The 21,215-nt window shown below is 39.8% G+C and overlaps 1 protein-coding gene across 3 annotated transcripts in view; it reads right to left on the bottom strand.

Annotated features, from left to right (window-relative positions):
* The window catches only part of ADAMTSL3 (ADAMTS like 3), a 335,305-nt gene that overhangs the window by 81,572 nt on the left and 232,518 nt on the right, over window positions 1–21,215 (bottom strand). For all 3 annotated transcript variants that reach the window (XM_072737443.1, XM_072737441.1, XM_072737442.1), the window contains 2 exons: window positions 6,577–6,769; window positions 6,317–6,496 (listed from right to left, as the gene is read on the bottom strand). In XM_072737443.1, the coding sequence (XP_072593544.1) occupies window positions 6,317–6,496; window positions 6,577–6,769 (373 nt within the window). The remainder of the gene's footprint in view (window positions 1–6,316; window positions 6,497–6,576; window positions 6,770–21,215) is intronic.

The raw sequence follows: 21,215 nt of genomic DNA, 5'->3' as shown, positions 1-21,215 counted from the left end.
CTGCCCTGTGCTGTGCTTTTCATTCCTGTGACTTATTTACTTTGTAGCTGGAAGTTTGTACCTCCTTATGCCCCTCATCATGAGGGATCTAGTATATTCTACAACCATGCAACCATTGTGATTTTGCTTCACCGGAAGCCTCCTACTTTCAAAAGAATTCCTAGCGATGACATACACATATATATCATGGTATTCATTTCTCCACGGTTCAACTACTGCTTAAATGCTGATGCTTCCCACACTTTAGCGCAGATCTCTCCTTAATGATGACTTGTTAGGCACTTAACTACACACACTTCAAAATAGACTCATTTTCTCTTTCAGGTCACCTCCCCAATGTGTTTTTCCTTGCTCAATTTGTTTTAAAATTAATGCCGGCTCTATCCACAACCCTTCTTTTCCAATTCTTTCTTACCACTTCAGTAATCAAATCTGCCTGCAATATATGCTAAAAACATCACTTACTACTATCTCCTATTCTCTACCCAACTGCTTCCTTTTTCTCCTTGGTTTGATTCTACCCTCTCCTAAAAAACTCTCCCAGGATCCAGTTCCTTCTCCCCCAACACACTGTTCATACCACAGCCAGAAGCACATACCTAAAAAGGCTGCATTTGCCTTCTCTATTCAGAAACCTTCCTTGGTGTCCTCACCACTTCAGGGACCAGCAGACACTCAAGGTCCTTCCCAATCTAACAGCAACCTCTCCTCTCTATCTCGCCCTTCCATTCCTCTACAGCATCCTCATCTCCAGCCACATAAGCCTGACAAGTCCACCACCTGTGCCTCCGGGTGCTCTCCTGTCACCACCTGGACCACCTGGGGCTCATTTGCACACAGCCTGCACTCAACCTCTAAGACTCAACTCTATAGTCGCGTCTTCTGCAGCACTTCCTTGGAACCCACACAAATGTAAATGTCTCCCCTCGATTTCCATGCGGTTCTGTAGATGGGAGTCCTTGTGGGGCTTGTTACATAATTTTTTTGTGTCTGCTTCATTAAACTGTGAGCTAACTGAAAGCCGCATTCTTGGCTGTCTCAGGTCCCTAGGGCCTGGGCTAGTCAATACAGCAGTGCTCCAGTCAGTGTCTGCTGGTGACAGGACAGGGCTGTGGCAACAGGCATGTTCAATTTAGAAGCCTTTATAAGTCTAATTTTAGTCAACAAGTTTTTACCAAGCACCCAGTGGGATGCACAGAGGCAGAAATGGTCCTTTTCTTCTGGAAACTACAGTCTACTCAAGAAAATAAGGCATATTCGGGTGTGTGTGTATGTGTCTATTATTTAAAATAGTGGAACAGAGAGAAGTGCATGGACTTGAATGCACTGGGTATATTTCAAGTAGGTCAAAATATAAGAATAAACTGTCATCTTGAGTCTAAAAAAACATTATTATTCAAAGAGAGTAATTATCTACAAAATTATTAATATTGCAAAACTCATAATTAATACTATGATAATAAAAAAGTAAAAGGAAGATTTTAGAATAAACCTTGAGAGCTGGAATACCCTTTTATTCATGGAAGGAATACCTAATGCATTTGGATCAATCACCATGGATCAAGACCAAACTAACCCTGCAGGATAATGATGGATAGTTTTATCTTTTTCTTTAATAATAAATTTATTTTTTATTGGTGTTCAATTTACCAACATACAGAATAACACCCAGTGCTCATCCTGTCAAGTGCCCCCCTCAGTGCCCATCACCCATTTACCCCCACCCCCCGCCCTCCACCCCTTCCTCCACCCCTAGTTCGTTTCCCAGAGTTAGGAGTCTTTATGTTCTGTCTCCCTTTCTGATATTTCCCACACATTTCTTCTCCCTTCCCTTATATTCCCTTTCACTATTATTTATATTCCCCAAATGAATGAGAACATATAATGTTTGTCCTTCTCCGATTGACTTATTTCACTCAGCATAATACCCTCCAGTTCCATCCACATTGAAGCAAATGGTGGGTATTTGTCATTTCTAATGGCTGAGGAATATTCCATTGTATACATAAACCACATCTTCTTTATCCATTCATCTTTCGATGGACACCGGTTCCTCAAAGAGTTAAAAATAGACCTGCCCTACGACCCAGCAATTGCACTGTTGGGGATTTACCCCAAAGATTCAGATGCAATGAAACGCCGGGACACCTGCACTCTGATGTTTATAGCAGCAATGTCCACAATAGCCAAACTGTGGAAGGAGCCTCGATGGATAGTTTTCATCTAGAGATCAGATATTTCCTAGCTTTGCCAAGCACCAATTATGAAGATAAAAATAAAAAACACTTTAGAGAAGCCCAGCCAAGGTTCTTAAACTCTGTGCAAAAGAGTCCAGACATGGGTACTTCTTTAGATCATTTCCATCTTAAGTAACCATCAATAAGCTAAAGATTGTCTTATCAATAGTATTATGTGTGTGTGTATGTCTGTGTGCACGTGTAACCCCTTTCTATGGCTGTGTGTTGGTAAACACTTCACAAGTTCTTGAGGAGAGAGCATTTACTATAACATTTGCTAACTTCTGTGGTATAAATGCTCCCATCATGGCTGATTTCAAATTATCAATCTGATATCACTGAGCACAAGGTAAGAGATCACAGTTTGGTTTTGCAAGCTGGTATGAACAGGCTTTAACAAACTGCTACTTTCATGAGTCATAATTAGTAAGCCTACTGAAAATTAGAATGCCATATTTATAAATCCATGTGTCTAGGACATGTCTTGAGATGTTCTTTGTAAAAAAATTCTCATTAAAGAGATCTCCTTTTTACTTAGCATATGGATATATTTTAAGAATTGAAGAGTTAGCAGGTGTCAGTAACCAAACACAGGAGCCAAAGATAGCAGAGATGATCCTAAGTGTTGGAAAGATGGTGGAGCGAGGTGGGGAGATGGCTGGAAATGAAGAGGTTGTCTCTTTGCTTTCCCAGGATTAAGACATATCCTATTTGGAGACCTGGGGACACTGCATTGAACAGAACATTATAGACTGATCTTGAATATAGAGAACTATCTATAGAAGTCAGAGAAGAGGTCAGGACACAGAACCAGCCATGGAGGAAAAATGCAGTGATGTACATCAAATATCTGGTCAAATATAGAGCTTTCTGGAGATCTGGAAGAAGGCATATCCATCAACAAGATGTAATTAAGTAAACAGGAAAAATAAAAAACACCAAGAAACATCATGAAGGAGAATGATGAAGGTAGGCAAAATGGTCAAATACTCTATCAAAATACAGAGAATCAAGAATGAGGAATGGTTTTACGGATTTCCGCCAAGGAATGGGGCCACAAAACAGGCTGCAAGGGGTCCATGGAGCACAGGAATCCACCATTTGGGAAGAGTGCCCAAATATGAGTCAATACTCCCTTCTTACAACTTGAAATGTGGTGTAAGAATTGAAGGCTTCTTCCTGCCTAAAACTTAGTTCAGATCTAAAAACTAATGAGCCAATGAAGGAAGAAAGCCCAAACATGCCATGAATAGAGCTAGTGTCAGGAAAGAGGACTATTCCAGCTGCAGGCTGAGAGGTCTGGCTCAGTGAAAAATGGGCATTCTGGCATGGCTCCTAAGCCTCTCTGAGTCCAGGGTTGGTGGCCAGTTCCAATGTAGAAAGGCCTTATCCAGAACCACAAGATGGATGGCTGCCCCCAAGTGAGCTAGCCTGCGGCAGAAGGACCAGTCTGGCAGAAACCTTTGGAGAAGGTGGAAGTTTGGCATCAGAGCCTCTGCCAAAACAAAGTAACTCTGAAATGAAAGGAAATTTCAACTAACAGGAGAAAAGCTGAACCCAGTAAGAAACCCAACATGTGTGCCTGACTCTTCAATCCCGAGTCTGGATGTTCACTTTTGGTCTCAAAGGCTGAGACTGGCTCTGCCTTCCTGAGCCTGTGTGCACACCCACCCTGCCTCTTGGACAGACATTTTCTAGAGACATAGTTTTGGCTGGGAGAGAGAAGATGTCTTGACTGTGCTTGAGCTGATCTCTGGGGGTGACTACCAGCTTGCTCTTGCCCTGCCCAGTGGTTGCCTAGGAAACCGACTCACCTGAGGTCCAATCCAGCTCATCTGGGTAACCTTCACTTCTGTCTCCTCTCATTTCTCCCTGTAAAAAGCCTTCTTTTTAAAAAATATGTATTTATTTATTTTAGGGAGAGAGAGAGCATGAATAAGATACTCAGGAAGTAGCTCCCATTGAAATGCAATAAAAATTCGGGTCATTGTGAGTTAAAGCTGGGAAATGCTACATGATTTCAGGGGTTAAAATATTTCACAGAAAAGGAAAATTCAGATATGGATCCAGGACCTGAGAGCAAGGACAAGAGCAAAGACACAAAGGCAACCATGAGTGGATGTGCCGACTGTGTTACTTCAACGATACATAGCCAGCAACTGCCAATTCATTGTTCACAAGAAGGAATGGACAGGGGAGGAAAGCACCTCCAGCCTCCACTCTACGAGGCCAATGAGAAGAGCTTGTTCTAGTCTCAAGGCAAAGGAGAAAAGAAAGAAGTAGAATGCCATACTTCAGGGTACAGGAAGGGTTCTAGGTGTTCCCTGGCTGCATCCAAAACAAGGTGCCTGGTTTCCCCTCAACCCCTGATCACTCCTGCCCTTCCCTTCCTGCCTCTTCCCCTTGGGTTAGGGCAGCACTTGCTCAGAGAAATCATTTCCCACAGCTGTTCCTACCTTGGATACAAACTTAAGGGCTGAGCAACCCTCACAAGGATGAAGGGCGGGTAGGGAAATGCTTCTCCAACTATGATGTGCTTTACAACACTTGGAGATCTTGTTGAAATGCAGAGTCTGAACCTTTAGATCTCAGCTGGAGGCACTTGAGAGTCCTCATTTCTTGTGAGCTCCCACCTTGTAAAGAGACACCCATTGGTTTGGTTCTTGAGGCATACTCCGTGTAGCAAGAAGATAAAAGTACCACAATGCTAAGAGTTCTCTCCACGGCTGCCTGGCAGCCCATCCCTCCCTACAATTCTGTCCCTAACTTCGTGGAGACAGTAATTGGATTATCCGCTCTCAGGGAGAGTGGCAGGACTTCACTCTTGGGGCTTAACTGGGTGACTGGAACAAATATTGCCTACCCACTAGCCTACCTAGATACCTTCCTATCTAACGCCTTTGCCCAATTCCCCCTGCCTAGCCCAGTCTCAAAGAAATGCTTCTCCCTTGGGGTCTCCATTGTTCCTTATATAGAGAGGAGGGGAAACAAAGCAAACCAGCTTTTACAGGTGAAGATCCCCAGGGCAGATTTCTACCTGTCCTTCCACATCCCTAGCCTGAGAAAGATGCCTCACCTATAACAGTCTCATCTCTCATTCCAGGCCCTGACTGTAGGAGGAAATAATTATGTCCCTCATGTCACTGATATACAGTGTAGCAACTCATAGAGGGAAGTCTTGGCCACTGGCTCTGGCTCCTTGGGAGTTAGACAGAGTGAGCGGGGCATGGTGGCTCAGTCCTGGGGCTCTTACTGCTCTAAAAACCCTGCAAACATGGGCTCATTTCCTGGGCATTTTCTGAGAGTTTAAGGAAACATTTATATGTCAGCTCTCCTGGATGAGGACAATGACCAGCAGCTTGTCAATTAAGACAATCTTTGCATACTAGCACTTCATTGAGTTACGTAGTTAGGACAAGAAAAATATAAAGCCAGAGAACGTGTAAGCAGAAGTAATATTGATCCAACCTACGCCAGAAGCATTTGAGCCGGGAAGATCACAGGGCCCACTCTGCTAGGGGTTTCTGTCTTAATATTTCACGTTATCCTCACAGCAACCACTGCATGTAAATAAAGGAAAGTGGGGCTCAGACAGGTTAACTATATTGGACCCAGTTTCTAGGCAACAGAGCTGGAAATCCATCATGGGTGTGTCTGGCACAAAAATCTTCGTGCATGAAAGACGTGTGTACACACTTTGTACTAACCTTGGATTCCACAAACCTGGGCTTGAATCCTGGCTCTACCCTTGGGAAAGCCACAAGTCCTCATCTACACACATGGACATGATATCTGCTGCTGGTATCCTTGTAGAATTGTAGGATGAGATGAGCATAACAGGTTTTGGCTGTGCCCAGCCCTGAATTTAGGTCTCAGGGAAGTTCAGCAAGCCAGCAACTGCCCTTTCTTGTTTGTCCAGATGATTTCTGATGTCAGATTGCCTCTCCACCTCCACTGGACAACCCAGGTTACATACCCCAACCACCTGCTTCAGGATCATCTTGTGGAGGAAATAACTAGAGTCTGAAGCAAAAAAGGGGCAAAAAAGAGGGGACTGTGAGGTTGGGAATGTCCCTTACCTTTGACCAGTCCCCCACAGTTATATGCGGAGGGCAGTCTGTTCTGGCACAGGACTTATGGGAAGAAGCCTTGGGTCCTTGGCACAGTTCATCGGAGAGATTCAAGAAGCTGCCATCTGTTAACAGCTGCCGACAAGTGACTCTTCTATTGTGAGTTCCCCCACCACATGTCCTGGAACACTGAGAAGATGGAAGGAGGTGGGTCAGTGTTCTTACGGTCCCAGATGGGGTGGGCGATGGGGGCCCCCCATCTGCCATACCTGTTGCCATTCTTCAATGTGCCAGCTAGGAGGGCAATCAAACTGATTGCATGCTTGTAAGGCATGAGGCTTTTCGTCTCCACATTCCTCAGCAGGGGCTGGGGACTCCCCAGGGTGCAAGCAGTACACCTCTCGGGTCTGGATTCCAACACCACAGGTAGCTGAGCAGGGGCCCCAAGAGCCTGTGTACCACCTGCACCAAAACACAACACGAGAAGTAGAAGTGTCTGGTGAGACTATGTGCAATGGTCAGAGCATAGACAATTTCAAGTTTTCTTGGATGTCCAGACTTTCTGCTCTGTGGCAGACCTCAGACTCACAACATCTCCACCACTAAATGTGATTAAAATATAGGAACATAATATTTAAAGGCAAAAAATGTTGGGAAAGAGTTTAAAGGTTTTACCCATTTGGGAAAGCCCAGAGCACAAAAGAAGCAGATTTCTCTCCATTCTAACATACCACCAAATATCCATAATAAAATCTTGGGTTTTGTTTTGAATAGAGCCCCAAGGCAAGCATGATTTATACGGGTGTCAAAAGAAATTTTAAATGCTCAAAAGCACACTTCAGGAAATTTTCAGGGCACCTGGATTCATTATTTGGAATATCCCTAAGAAAATTCTTCTCTGTTAGGATTGGATTTACAACACGTATATATAATGTGATTCCTTTCCAGTAAGATCTTGGAAAAATCAGGTTTTCTCATGAAACATCTGTAAAAATGAAAAACCAGGGCAGCTGCTTTTGATACATATTTCCAAAGTGCATTCAAGGAAGATTCTCTCAATTCACACTCCCAGTAGAAGCATGTGAGGGTGCCTGGCTTCCTACACCCATATCAACAGTGGACAGTATCTCTGCCCATCTGAGGAGTGAAAAGTTGTACATTATACTTATCTTAATTTGTGGATATTTAATTACTAGTGAACATGGATTTTTAACTAGTTACCATAGAGCTATATCACAAGGAAATAATTTTAAAATGCTTAAAATTGACATGAAGGGATGTTTGCTCCAAGGTAGCTTGTAATAAAAAAATAAAAATAAAAAGTTTTGCAAAATGGAAGGAAACAATCTAAATGTTCTACAATAAAGGGTAAAATAAGTAATTATATATTCATACAACACAATGCTAACAGTCATTTAAAAATGAAGTACAGTTATTGATATAGAAATAAATTTATACATTTTTATTAGAAAACAGAAATACCTTATAGTGTTGTTTTATACATTTATAAATGCAAGTAGAAAAAAGTCTGGATTATTATACATCAGAATATTAACAGTGATGATCTCTAAGTGATAGAGGATTTTTATTTTCTTTATTATTGCCAGTATTTTCTCCTGTTTTTTTCTTAAAATAAACATTCATGATTAGAAAAAACAAGTTCTTTGAAAAAATTTTTTATCTAAATTTTTCCTTATCTAAAGGCAACCTCCAGTTTTTCTGATTTCTAATTTTCCATAATAAACATTTTTAACTTGTATAAATAAGAGGAAAAATTAAAAATGAAAAATATTCAAGACAAATATAATGGGAAAAATATTAAAATTTTTACTTATGAAGACAAAAGTTCACAATATATAATCATATAACTATGAAGACTGAATAAAAAGTATTTATGAAGCTCAGCTGTAAGATATAAAAAAATGGAAGGATAATAAAAAATTTAAAAAGCTATAAAATACTTCTCTAAGCTCCTGATATATCAACAAGGCAAACCTTAATAAGAATACAGAGAACTGAGGTGCCTGAGTAGCTCAGTGCATTAGGCATCTGACTTTAAGATTTCATTTATTTATTCATGAGAGACACAGAGAGAGAGAGAGAGAGGCAGAGGGAGAAGCAGGCTCCATGTGGGGAGCCTGACATGGGACTCGATCCCGGGACTCCAGGAACATGTCCTAGGCTGAAGACAGGTGCCAAACCCGCTGAGCCACTCAGGGATCCCCAAGGCATTTGACTCTTGATTTTGACTCAGGTCATGATCTCAGGATCTGGGGCTCTGCACTCACTATGCCATCTACTTGAGATTCTCTCTCCCTCTCCCTCTGCCCACCCCCACTCATGCATGTGCACTCTCTCTCTCAAATAAATAAATCTTTTTTTAAAAAGTATATAGAAAACTAAACAACACATTTGAAAACCTTGATGAAATAAATAACTTTTTAGGAAATTACAAAATTTCTATTCAAGATAGGGACTAGATCCTGTTAACTTTGTGGTTGAGTTCCTACAAATTTTAAAGAAACAGGTGAATTTCCATGTCATTTTAAAAGTATATACAATACTACTTAATGAAGGACATAAGGATAAAAATGTTTTCTAATACAAAATAAACATCTCAGTAAACCAGAAGTCAATTGGAAGCACAGTGGTAGCATGAACTAAAGTTGTCCAGGTTTAGTGGATGCCAAGATTGGAAACTTACAATGGCAGCTGGGAGTTCTATTTGTATGGGGAAATTAAGAAAATAGCACCACAGTGAGAGGGTGACTGAAGCTAAACTCACTTGTAGAAACACAACTGGGTAAGACTCCCTGACCCATAATTGAAGGCTAGAAAAAAAGCAACCTGTTTATGTGCTTGGAATTGATCAGCTGCCTGGGATAACATAAAAGAATAGAGATAACCTGGAGCCTGCTTATTTTTCTGAAAGATTTATTTATTTATTTGAGAAAGAGTGCACAAGTGGGGAGGGCTGGAAGGAGAGGAAGATAGAATCTCAAGCAGACTCTGTGCTAAGCACAGAGCCTGATGCATGGCTCAATCTCACAACCCTGAAGCCATGACCTGATAGGAAACCAAGAGTCAGAGGCTTAACTGAATGAGCCACCCAGGCACCCCTTGAGACTACTTTTGAGCCAAACTATCATATAATATTCTGGGAGGGGCTCTGCAATATTTCACCTGGGTTGAGAGCCCAAAAGAAGCAATATGAGACCTGGCTCTGATATGAGGATCTTGGGGAGAGATATTCATTCAGGTAAGCACAAAAGCCCCAGATAGGAATATATAACTCCCATTTAATATGAGCTTGCAAACCAAAAGGTCCAAAGAGAGAGAAAAAAAAAAATAATGACGTGAAAGATAGCAAACACACTCACAACAGATGAGAGAATTCTTCCCTAAAGAAGTAGAAATAATAATAGCACTACTTGCATGCCATGCCCTATTTCCCACATTTGGTTTTAATATAATAGTCATGTTATCTTCATAGTATCTGAAAAAAAACTTTAATATAACTATGTGGGATTTTTTTTATTCTTCAGGGCTAATAGTGATTCAGGAAATAGCAGATTGATTGCATATGCTTACTTCTGTTCCCTTCCAACCACATCCCAAAAAATACCCAATAAAAAGACAGGAAAAAGATAAAAGTGGAATTAAACAAAAGCATATAGCCATAAAGACAAAGAGACTGTGAGAGATGCAGTTGAAACATTTTATAAGCTGGGGAGAAGATGGAAAGTGATGTTTAACTTAACAGTCTGGAGAAATCTAAAAGCCAAGCCGATAGTTGGGAAACTCCAAAAGCAAGAAGCCATGAAGGGATCAGACACAACATATTTCTAAAAGTGGGGTTTAGCTGAAGCTAAAATAGATTCACTGAAAGTCTATAAAAACCTGAAATCCTTTTGCGTCTCTTAGGCATGCAGGAGATTTATTCTCCTGCACCCAGCAAGAGAGTGAGAGGCTACTTAAGGCCTTGGGGAATAGCAAAAAGTGGGAGACTGTACTAAAAATAGGGATTAAGTGAGGGTTTATGTATTATCAGGTGAGACCACCAGACTTCTTCCCTGACTTGGCTCAGAGAAAACAGTCCCAATCAGACTTGTATTCCTTTTCTACTCTCAGACAAAAGGTTGGAGACATCCTCCCTAGAAACATTAACTGGCTTGACAGCAAAAAGAATTCAGGATATCTCCCTCTGAAATAGCCCATCCAGATCACTCTACAGTGATGCCTACCATTCAACAAATTTTGTCCATATACACAGGGCTTCCAATCTGCTTTTTAGTGTGTCATTCTTAAATAAGTAGTCAAGGAACATAAAATATTTAATGAAAACATCTAAGAAAAAAGAAACAAAAGTAGGCATACAGGAGAAAACGGATACAATGCAAAGTACAGAAGAGAATAAAACAAAACTAGTATAAAACAAAACTCCATAATTCATATTCAAGAAACAGAAGATAATGTATTCACAAAATGAAAACAGGACGTTATTAAGAAAGGTACTAGGAACCTACAGAGAACCAAAAAAGACTCTTGTAAATAAAAAATGACTAAATAAAAATGTAACCGATCAGTTGAAAATAGAAGTAAAGAAAACTCTCAAAAGTAGGAATAAAAGAAATGCAAAATAGGGTCGGTTCATTTCAACATTATATAATGGGAGTTTCATTTAAAAAGCAGAAGAAAAGAATAACTCAAGAAAATTTCCCAAAATGGAAAGAAGCATTTGGATTTCAAAGCCCTCCCCAATTTCCCAACACAAAAGATAAAAATGAACTAAATCAAAGTATACAACATTGTTCCATTGTCTTCCAGAGGGAATAAAACAGGTCTCTCCAGAGGAATGATCTAGGTGGCAAAGCAGTTCTCAGTAGCAGCATTGAATGTTAGAATTCAGTAAATGGAACAACACGTTGAAAAAAAAATTTTGAGGGAAAATTATATGCAACCTTGCAATCCTGCCTAGTCCTAGGCCCTTTTAGATACTAGAAGCCTCACTATGGTGGAACATCTGACCATGATCCAACAGATAAGCATGTAATGTGAGCTACTCATCATGACATGGACATTACCTGATCTATAAAATTATAAAGTCAGATGTGTCCAGAAATGGACTCCACTGAGTTCGAGGTGGTATATGGGACCAGGCATTGGCGGATACATCATTGAGAAATGTCTAGTGATAGAAATGGCCTCAAGTGCCCAGCAATACCTAACCAGACACAACATCTAATACAATCTTAGCTGTGTTTTCCTTCAGTCTAACCTCTCTTGGTTCTTACCACTTTTATGAACCTCATTCTCCAGCCGTTCTGTTATTCTCGTTGGCCACCTAATATCTTTCCAGTAATATTTTTTCAGCTTAAGTTAGCAAGAATTAATTTATACTGCTTGCATTAAAGAGCCCTCATTAAAAAATAAAGTTTAAGTTTTGAATCCTTTTTTAAATCTAAAAATTTTACAAATTAATGTGCAAAAAACAATAAATATATATTTATATTCACTTAGCACTTACATTTAAATATAACATACATCACTAGGAACATTAATAACAAAGTCTAGAGTTATTTGGTATTTCCATCTTTTTCTTGATCAAGATGACAAGACTTTCAGCAATCTTGAAATTTTCTCATCTGTTACTTTTATCTAGAATTCTGTTTTTCCTGACTTTTCCATATTTCTTATTATAATTATATCCTGTGGGATACTGGTTGAGTTTGTTATATTTTTTATTCTCTTTCCTCCTCCGCTATCTTCTATTTTCAATTACTCTTGGAATTTTAAAGGACCCGTTTAAATTAATAGCTTTAGAGTTAATCAAAATCATTTCCATTTCACAAATAATCTAAGGGGCTTAAAGACTCTAATCACCACCCTTCCCCCAAATTTTACTGGGCTTTATCATCCAAATTTATTTCTTTTTTCAAGCCCAAAAATCAGATATCATTACTGATTTACACAGTGACTTTCTTTTAGATTAACTATCTTGACAATGTACGTTGCTCATCATCATTCATTCTTATATTCTTATATCTTTCTTCTGGGATCAGTTTCCTGTATAATGAATACACTAGTTTAAAATTATCTTTAGTGAGAGTTCACTGATAATAAAGTCTTCTGGTTTTGTTCGCCTAGGATATCTAACATAATAGTAGTTAACATTTATTCATTACTATGTGCCAAGCTCTTTTGTAAGTATTTTACATATATTAATTCATTTGATCCTCACATAAACTATAAGGCTCTAGTTTGCAGACCTGTGGCATATCTGAAAATATCCTGTTTTGCTAAATATGCAATAATAGGCCTGACAGTTATTTTCTTGAATGATTTAAAGGTAATATTCTTTATTATCAATGAGAAGAAAACTTATTTTTGTTGCTATTGTTCCTCTTGTAGATATTTTCTCTCTGCTTTTGAGATATTTTCTTTGCTTTTTGAGTTCTCAGATTGAACTATCATGTGTTTAAGTGTTTATTTCATTTTATTTTTCCTGCTTGGTGTTAGTTGTGGCTCCAGATTCTTAGGATTCATACTTTTCATTAATTTTGAAATATTCTCAGTCATCTCTGAATATTACTTTTTTTTCCTTCAGCTCCATTTAGATATATTTTACATCTTCTCAAATATTTCCTCTCTTACCTCTAGAGTATATTTTACATACCTCATTTGCTCTCTGTGCTTTATTCTGGATAATTTCTTCAGATCTCTCTTCCAATTTACCTGTTTACCCCAGTCCACAACTTTGAAGTTTCAATGATTATGCTCTTAACTTATATATATTTTATTAGGTTAAATCAGATGAAATTGCCAATATGGGACTTTTTGATGGATAAAATTGGAATTTCATATAGTGCAACCTAATATTTGGTTCCTTAAAAAAATCTTCTAGGTATTTTAGATAGTTTGTTATTCCCATGTTAGGTTTTCAATTTCCTGTTTTATATCATTAAATGTTTTATACAAATTTATGTTATATTCATACTTGATAATTCCTATATCTGAGGCTCTGTATATCTGATCTGGGTTTTCTCCCCCACTGATTCTCACACATTTTTTTCTTCATGTGTTTTTTTGTTTGTTTTATTTTGTTGCTGTTGTGAGCTCTTTAATTAGGTCTTTGTGGGAATTTTAAGTTTGGAGGAGAAGACACATTCTTCCACAAAGTGTGTGCATTAACTCTTGTCAAGAGCAACGTGAATTAATTTTTCAGATCCCACGGTCAGACTGAATATGAACTGCATTCCTACATAAAGGGCTATTTGTAGTTTTTAAATTCTCAGAGGAGTCTTTTTTTAACCCACTTTATTGAAGTATGACTGATAAGTAAACAGTTGTATATATTAAGTGTATACAACTCAGTGAGTTTGGGAATAAGTATACACCTGTGAAACTATCAGCACCATCAAGGCCATAAATACATTATTACAGCAAGAACATTTAACATAAGGTCTACCCTCTGACCAAATTTGAAGTATACAATAATACAGTATTGTTAGCTATTAGCTATTATGCTGCAGAGTAAATGCCCAGAACTTACACACCTTGTATAACTGTGACTTTGTACTCTTTGACCATCACCTCCCAATTTCCCTCCTCCCAGCCCTCATCATTCTCTTCTCTGCTTCTGTAAATTTGACTACTTTAGATTCCACATATAAGTGAGATCACACAGCATTTTTTCTGTGTCTGGCTTCTTTCACTTAGCATAATGCAGGGGAGGCTTTTTTAATTCCTTCCATTCAGACACAAAGCCAAGATAGATAGTTTTCCTAGAGATCTGCCTTTTAGGGGTGGATTTTTTTCCAATTTGTCTTTTCACTGTAGACCCTGGCTTCATATGGGAATCTCCATTCCATTCCTTATTTCCTGGAGGTCCAAGGACTTGTCTGTTTCCAGAAAAAAAAATTAAAACCAAAGATCTAGATTAGTGGGATTGGCAACTGTCCCCCATGGAAGCACTAACTTTAATACAAGTTTACCATGCTAGATTCACACTGTAGCTTTTTTTCTTTTATCTTTCTTTCTTTCTTCCTTTTTTTTTTTTTTTTTTTTTACTTCTGAGGATTTATCTTACTTTCTTACAAGCTTAGTTTTAGATTTCAAGGTATTTTATACATATTTTGCTCAGTACTTTAGAATCTTTTATTAGAAAGGCATTCAGTAAATCTAGTTCATCACTCGGCTAAAAATGGACATTCACATTCATATACTTGAAATAATATTTTAGCAAGTTTAGCTCTAGGTTGATCATGACTTCCCCATAGTACTCTAAAGATATCATTCCTTTGTTTTTTTGGGGAACTCTGATTGTTAATAAGTTGTTAGTAGTTGGTAAGTCTTTTACATCTTGTAGCTCTTAAGATTTTCTTATCATCTTTGACTTTCTGCAGCTTCACTATTATGTATCTAAGTGTATTTTCATTTATTTTTCTTGATATTAGGAGTAGACATTTTTTTCTGAAGTTTTAGTGAGCAGTTTATTTAATATCTTGCTTCTCTGCCATTACACCTATATTTCTTTTCTTCTCTTTTCCCCAAACTTCAACTTACTGTGCCTTCTTTCTTTTGACTTCCTCAGCACTTTCTTTATTTTTTTATTTTTTTAAAGATTTTATTTATTTATTCACGAGAAACAGAGAGAGAGAGAGAGAGAGAGAGGCCAAATCAGGGAAATACAAATCAAAACCACAATGAGATACCACCTCACACCAGTGAGAATGGGGAAAATTAACAAGGCAGGAAACCACAAATGTTGGAGAGGATGCGGAGAAAAGGGAACCCTCCTGCACTGTTGGTGGGAATGTGAACTGGTGCAGCAGCCACTCTGGAAAACTGTGTGGAGGTTCCTCAAAGAGTTAAAAACAGACCTGCCCTACGACCCAGCAATTGCACTGTTGAGGATTTACCCCAAAGATACAGATGCAATGAAACGCCGGGACACCTGCACCCCGATGTTTCTAGCAGCAATGTCCACAATAGCCAAACTGTGGAAGGAGCCTCGGTGTCCATCGAAAGATGAATGGATAAAGAAGATGTGGTTTATGTATACAATGGAATATTCCTCAGCCATTAGAAATGACAAATACCCACCATTTGCTTCAACATGGATGGAACTGGAGGGTATTATGCTGAGTGAAGTAAGTCAATCGGAGAAGGACAAACATTATATGGTCTCATTCATTTGGGGAATATAAATAATAGTGAAAGGGAATATAAGGGAAGGGAGAAGAAATGTGTGGGAAATATCAGAAAGGGAGACAGAACATGAAGACTCCTAACTCTGGGAAACGAACTAGGGGTGGAGGAAGGGGAGGAGGGCGGGGGGTGGGGGTAAATGGGTGATGGGCACTGAGGGGGACACTTGACAGGATGAGCACTGGGTGTTATTCTGTATGTTGGTAAATTGAACACCAATTAAAAATTAATTTATTAAAAAAAAAGAGAGAGGGAGAGAGAGAGAGGCCGAGACACAGGCGGAGGGAAAAGCAAGCTCTGTGCAGGGAGCCCGACGTGGGATTCCATCCCAGGTTTCCAGGATCAGGCCCTGGGCTGAAGGCAGGCACTAGACCGCTGAGCCATCCGGGCTGCCCTCTTTCTTTTTTTTAAGATTTTATTAATTTATTCATGAGAGACACACACACAGAGAAGCAGAGGCATAGGCAGAGGGAGGAGAAGCAGGCTCCATGCAAGGAGCCTGATGTGGGACTTAACCCTGGGACTCTAGGATCATGCCCTGACCTAAAGGCAGATGCTCAACGACTGAGCCACATCGGCATCCCCTCAACACTACTTTCAAGGCAACAATTTTTTATTTGCCTGTAGTTTACTTATTTTTCACTGGCTTTTAAAATTTCTGAGCTGTGTAATTGCTTCTTTTTAAGACTCATCTATTGTGACTACATTTTTGCCTATGTCTATCTCATAATTTCCTGTTCTTTACATGAATATTCTTTACAATTTGTATCTCCAAAGAGCTTAGTAACACTTAAAGTCTTTTTCAGACTGTTCTTATACTTTTATTTCATCTGGAGTGAATTTATCTTTCAACTGCTGACTACGCTGACTATCTTCTTTAGTAGTGGTAGGCTTCTTCATGTGCTTTGGAATTTCATTTTGCAGGCTCAATTTGGTTTCTCTCTCTCCACCTCCCTTTGTCCTCTCTGATTTCTAATCTTCCCCATCTATAGTGTTATTTGCTTTCATCTAGACCTCCAGTGTCTCCAGTCTGGAACCAAGTCTCATATGGACAACAAGGCAAAAAAGCACTGTAAGGACACTGATGATCCAATAATTGAGCCAACATAATTTTGGCTGTATTGTTGTGTCTGTCCTCCCCAAGCAAGAAGCTTCATACATACAATGGCTTCAGGTTCTGATCAGCAGCAGCTTTTTCCTGCTTCCATTCACATTCACAAAGAAGCAGTGAACATGGGTCCAATCAAAAGGAAGATGTTCAGTCCTTCCTCTCTATGGAACTGAACTCTCACACGTCCTGATGGCTTTGGGGTTTCAAGTCCACCAGAACTACAGATCTGTTTCCACTCACCACTTCACATTTCCTTTCCTTTCCTGGCCCAGATATTTCTTTTCATGATATTGCCTTGGGCATGTTGTTTTAATTTCCCTGTTCTTATACTGCATCCATCATCAATCTGTATTTGGAACAGATTGTCAAATTAAAATACCAGCTTATTTGGAAGCCATTAATTAGTTAGATCTTAACTGATTATATCTAAATTTCCAGTAGCTTTTGAGGTGAGGGAATTCACCAACAGAAGAAATATACATCATATTTTGATGATAATCAAGCTATATGGATAAATAATTAAAAGGATACTGTTTCACTATTAATTCAGCTTAAATATATAACTTATTTGGAGTGACTTTTGGATAATCATCTTTCAAGAAAGTATATAGCTAGAAAGAATCATCAGAGGCACAAGGGACTAGAAATGAAACCACTGTTATTCAAGAAAAAAATCCAAACTGTTTCTTCTTACCAGATAATGGGCTAAATTCAGAATTTTTTAAAAATTGAAGAGTTGGGTAACAACTAGGTAAAGAAACACATGACTCTTGCCTCTTGCTTCCTGACTTCCCTCCCTAGCAGTGCTGACTGCTGTCAGAGAAGAAAGCTCTTCTCAGACGAGTGGGACCATTATGTAACCCGCATGTTTCTACAAGCTGCTGGCTCTCTCCTGGAAAAAGCAAACTCCATAAATAGCAGACACTCAGCAGTTATAGCATAGACCAGGGGGAGTAACCCCATAAGAGCAAATAAACATACAACACCCCACCTTGGAGAGTCCAGGCTAATACATCAAATGCATCTGCCTTTGGAGAAATAAAGACCCACTGACTGTCCAACCCAATCTCAGTGGTAAGTTTCACCCTGGGGTGATATTTTAATGCTATTGCCCTTGGAGTCAGTAAATATTTGTGTGGAAAATATGATGCAACACCCTGTTCCTGTTATTCCTACACCACTGGTTTCTAGAACCTAAAACATTTTTGTAAACTTACCTTTACTTTGGCACCAACCCTTTGTCTCTGCTGGGTTTTTTCCAATATAACTCTCAACCTTCGAAAAGTTTATTAAATTTGCAATTTTGAAACGAGGAAGAGTACTTCCCTTCACAGAAAAACAGACTCTTAATTTTGCAAAGTGGCCAAGTCATATTGCATGCTCTATTATTCCTAGCTTGGAAGCTCTGTGGGCAAGACGTTGCTGGAGAAGATAATGTGCCATCATTCTTGCTGAGCAAAGCGATGAGGGGATGGGGATGCTGCTGCACAAGGGACAGATAGGCAGGCTTCCTTCAGGAGCCTTAAGAAACAGGGTCCAGCCTTGCAACTAAATCTTGCTCTGGTCTGGTCTTGTCTGACTGCATACTGAATTCAACCCTGCCATGACCTCCTGGGCAGGTCAAGGGAAGGCTGTTTGTTGTTCTTAGAACTAAAATGAAGCCTGGGCATTAGCAACTACTCATGAGTAGATGCAGGGATCCCTGCAAAAAGACCACAAGTGGTTCTGAGGATGTGAATTAAAAATGCAACTTGAAAGCACCCTCCACAGCAAAAGGCTGGAGGTGAAAGGATCTTGCTACCCACAAAGTCCAACATGTTCGTCATTGATCAGATGAAGAAGCAGGCTCTATCTGGGCTGAGGCACCTGTCTGAGATCCCCTGAGTGGGTACAGCTAGGGCACCACCTCATGCCCCTGACCTGCTCTCAGCCCTCTCCTGACTACTAAGAGTTTCCTTCTATCAAGGGTTTCAGGGGAGGGTCCTATTTCACATTCTGTTTGATTTCATTTTACCAGTGAGAAGTGATCACTTTCCTGGGAGAGACAGAACTTGTTGTATGGTAGAAGAGGGCTCTAAACAGTAGGCATGGTATGTGCAAAGTCCCGAAAGCATTAAGGAACATGAGTGTGGGGCACAGTGAAAATTTTCTGTGGCTACTGAGCACATTCCTCAGGGCATGTGCATGCTTGTGCCTGTCTTTCACATGAGCTGAGGGTGGTAGTGACAGGAGATGTATTTCAAGAACCTAAAACCAGGGTCATAAAGGACTTTACAGCTCTTACAGACTGAATTGCTTCCCCACAAAAAGTTAGGGAAGCCCTGACTCCTAGTACCTGTAAATATGATTTTATTTGGAAATAAGGTATTTGCAGATGATCAATTTAGATGTGGTCATTAGAATGGACTCCAATCCAATATAAGTGGTGTCCTTATAAGAAGGGGACATTGGGGCAGAGACAAACAGAAGGAAGACAATACAGAAACATGGGGAGAACAGCATCCACAAGCCAAGGAATACTTGGAATACCAGCAGCTTGGGGAGAGACCTAAACCAGGATCTCCCTTCCAGCCTCAGATACAGCCAATCCTGCCAGCACCTTGATCTCAGACTTTCCAGCCTCCAGAACTGCAGCAATAAAGTTCTGATGTTTATGCCACCTAATCTATGGTGCTTTGTTACAGCAGCCCTAGGAAACTCATACACAAGCCAAAGTAAAGAACATGAATTGTGATCTACAGGTAAGGAAAGTTACCGAAGGGTTTATGTAGGAGCTTCACATGGTCACCGCAATTTAGAAAGATACTTGGAGGCCGTATATGTCCCTATGGATCACAGCAGGAAACACAAGAGGTCAGAGTTTATTTTGAAACTGCTGAAACAGTTCATGCAAAATACCTCTGAGTTAAGGCAGCAGCAGTTAGGAATGGCTGGCACAGACTGATAGAAGGTTGAGAGATAAAGCATCATGAATTGTGTCCATGACATCAGAGGAGCAATGAAACCAGAAAAAGCCACTTAACACAAAGCCACTCGAAGAAGGGACTCAAATTCTATGATAAATAGAATAAATAGTGGGGAAATGTTTGATTTGGAATTCATCTTAAAAAATTGAACTAAAGATTATGAAACCAAGTTATTTATCTTACACTGAACATAACATAGGTGGTAATTGCAACTGGGTACTCTAATTCTTTGAATGACGAAAGAATAGATTGTTTTGTATTTTCTCTTTCTTTTCTTTTCTGAAGAAATTATATGATGATCCACTATGGCTGCCTTCACTTTCAGAGCAAGATCAGAACAGGATTGTTTTTACAAAAGTAAAATCCAGTTTCACCAATGTCCTCAGCCCCCTCTGTCCTCTGCTGTGCCAATCCCCCCTCACTTGAAGCACACTTTTTGTTGGCACCTGTGTCCATTTTCCTGTTTAATTGTCCAATGTCTACTTGTCCTCACATCCTTATTCATCAATTCATCAATGATTTGGGCTAGAAAGAACAGTCACAACTGGGTGAAGACTAGCTTTCTGTTGATACAGAATACGATTTGAAACTAGAAATAAAGCACACTCCAAATTTAGTAGTAATAGTTTCTTCTTTTCACTCTTGTTTGTTTATGGCTATGGAACTGCATGCTTAGCCCAACTGTAGTCACCATTTAGAGTTTGTATAAATTCCAAATCATTTCTTTTATAGTCATCTTTCCAGAAAGAGAGTGCCGGCTGGTGTAGAGAAGGCAGCACTTAACATAAGTGTCACTTCTCCAAAGATAAAAGGGACACATCAAGTATATATACACTCAGCATTATACCCACATGATTGATACTCTTAGAAAGCTCTGGACACACCTGACAAAGTGGGCATCCAAAGTCGGAGTTGGATCAAACTTCCTAAAACCCCTCTTGTATGTCTTTCTGTAATCTTGGAATCATTCTGGAATGCATCAAGCAAGGGAAGAGGGGCGGGTGAGGCAGGGAGGGAAGCATATTTCCCTGTGCCATTTCTGGGCCGAGGTCCTAACTGCATCTCAGCAGAGCACAGCAAGATGGCTGTAACGCAAGTCCCTGGTATTTCCTTAGCCTACAACAGAAGTCAGAAATATGGTCATGGATATGAAACACTGTGCCTGTCTCATTGCAGGGGGTGCTCTCATCCAGGATGAAGCACACACTGGAGCCAGTCTCCTCTGGAGACTGTGCCCATTGGAGAAGCGGACTCAGAAAGAAAGAGCCCATCTGCAGGATGGAGAGGGCTGGATTCCTAAGATGGACTTGCTTATTCCATCCCCACCCCCATCTCCCTCAGACCACCAAGGCAGGAGTTTTTACAACACAGCCCACATATTTTATGGAATCAAAATCAGAAGGGGTCAAGAGATTTCCAGAATCAAACATTTTCTGAATAAACATAAAATACACCCGTCCTTCCTCCAATATGGCCAGAAGGACACAGTAATCTTCCTTAGTTACTTAGAGGCTCAGGTGTAGCAAACTTGACTTTAGAGAATACAGGTACCTCATTAGATGGGCAATATGATTACCAAGAGGCAGTTAAGAGAATCTGGCAAAGAGGGAGGGGAGATGCT

Source organism: Vulpes vulpes, chromosome 14 (genome assembly GCF_048418805.1).
Source record: "Vulpes vulpes isolate BD-2025 chromosome 14, VulVul3, whole genome shotgun sequence".
NCBI lineage: Eukaryota > Metazoa > Chordata > Mammalia > Carnivora > Canidae > Vulpes > Vulpes vulpes.
The sequence above is the reverse complement of the archived record's forward strand: the minus strand, read 5'-3'. Positions and strand labels throughout refer to the sequence as shown.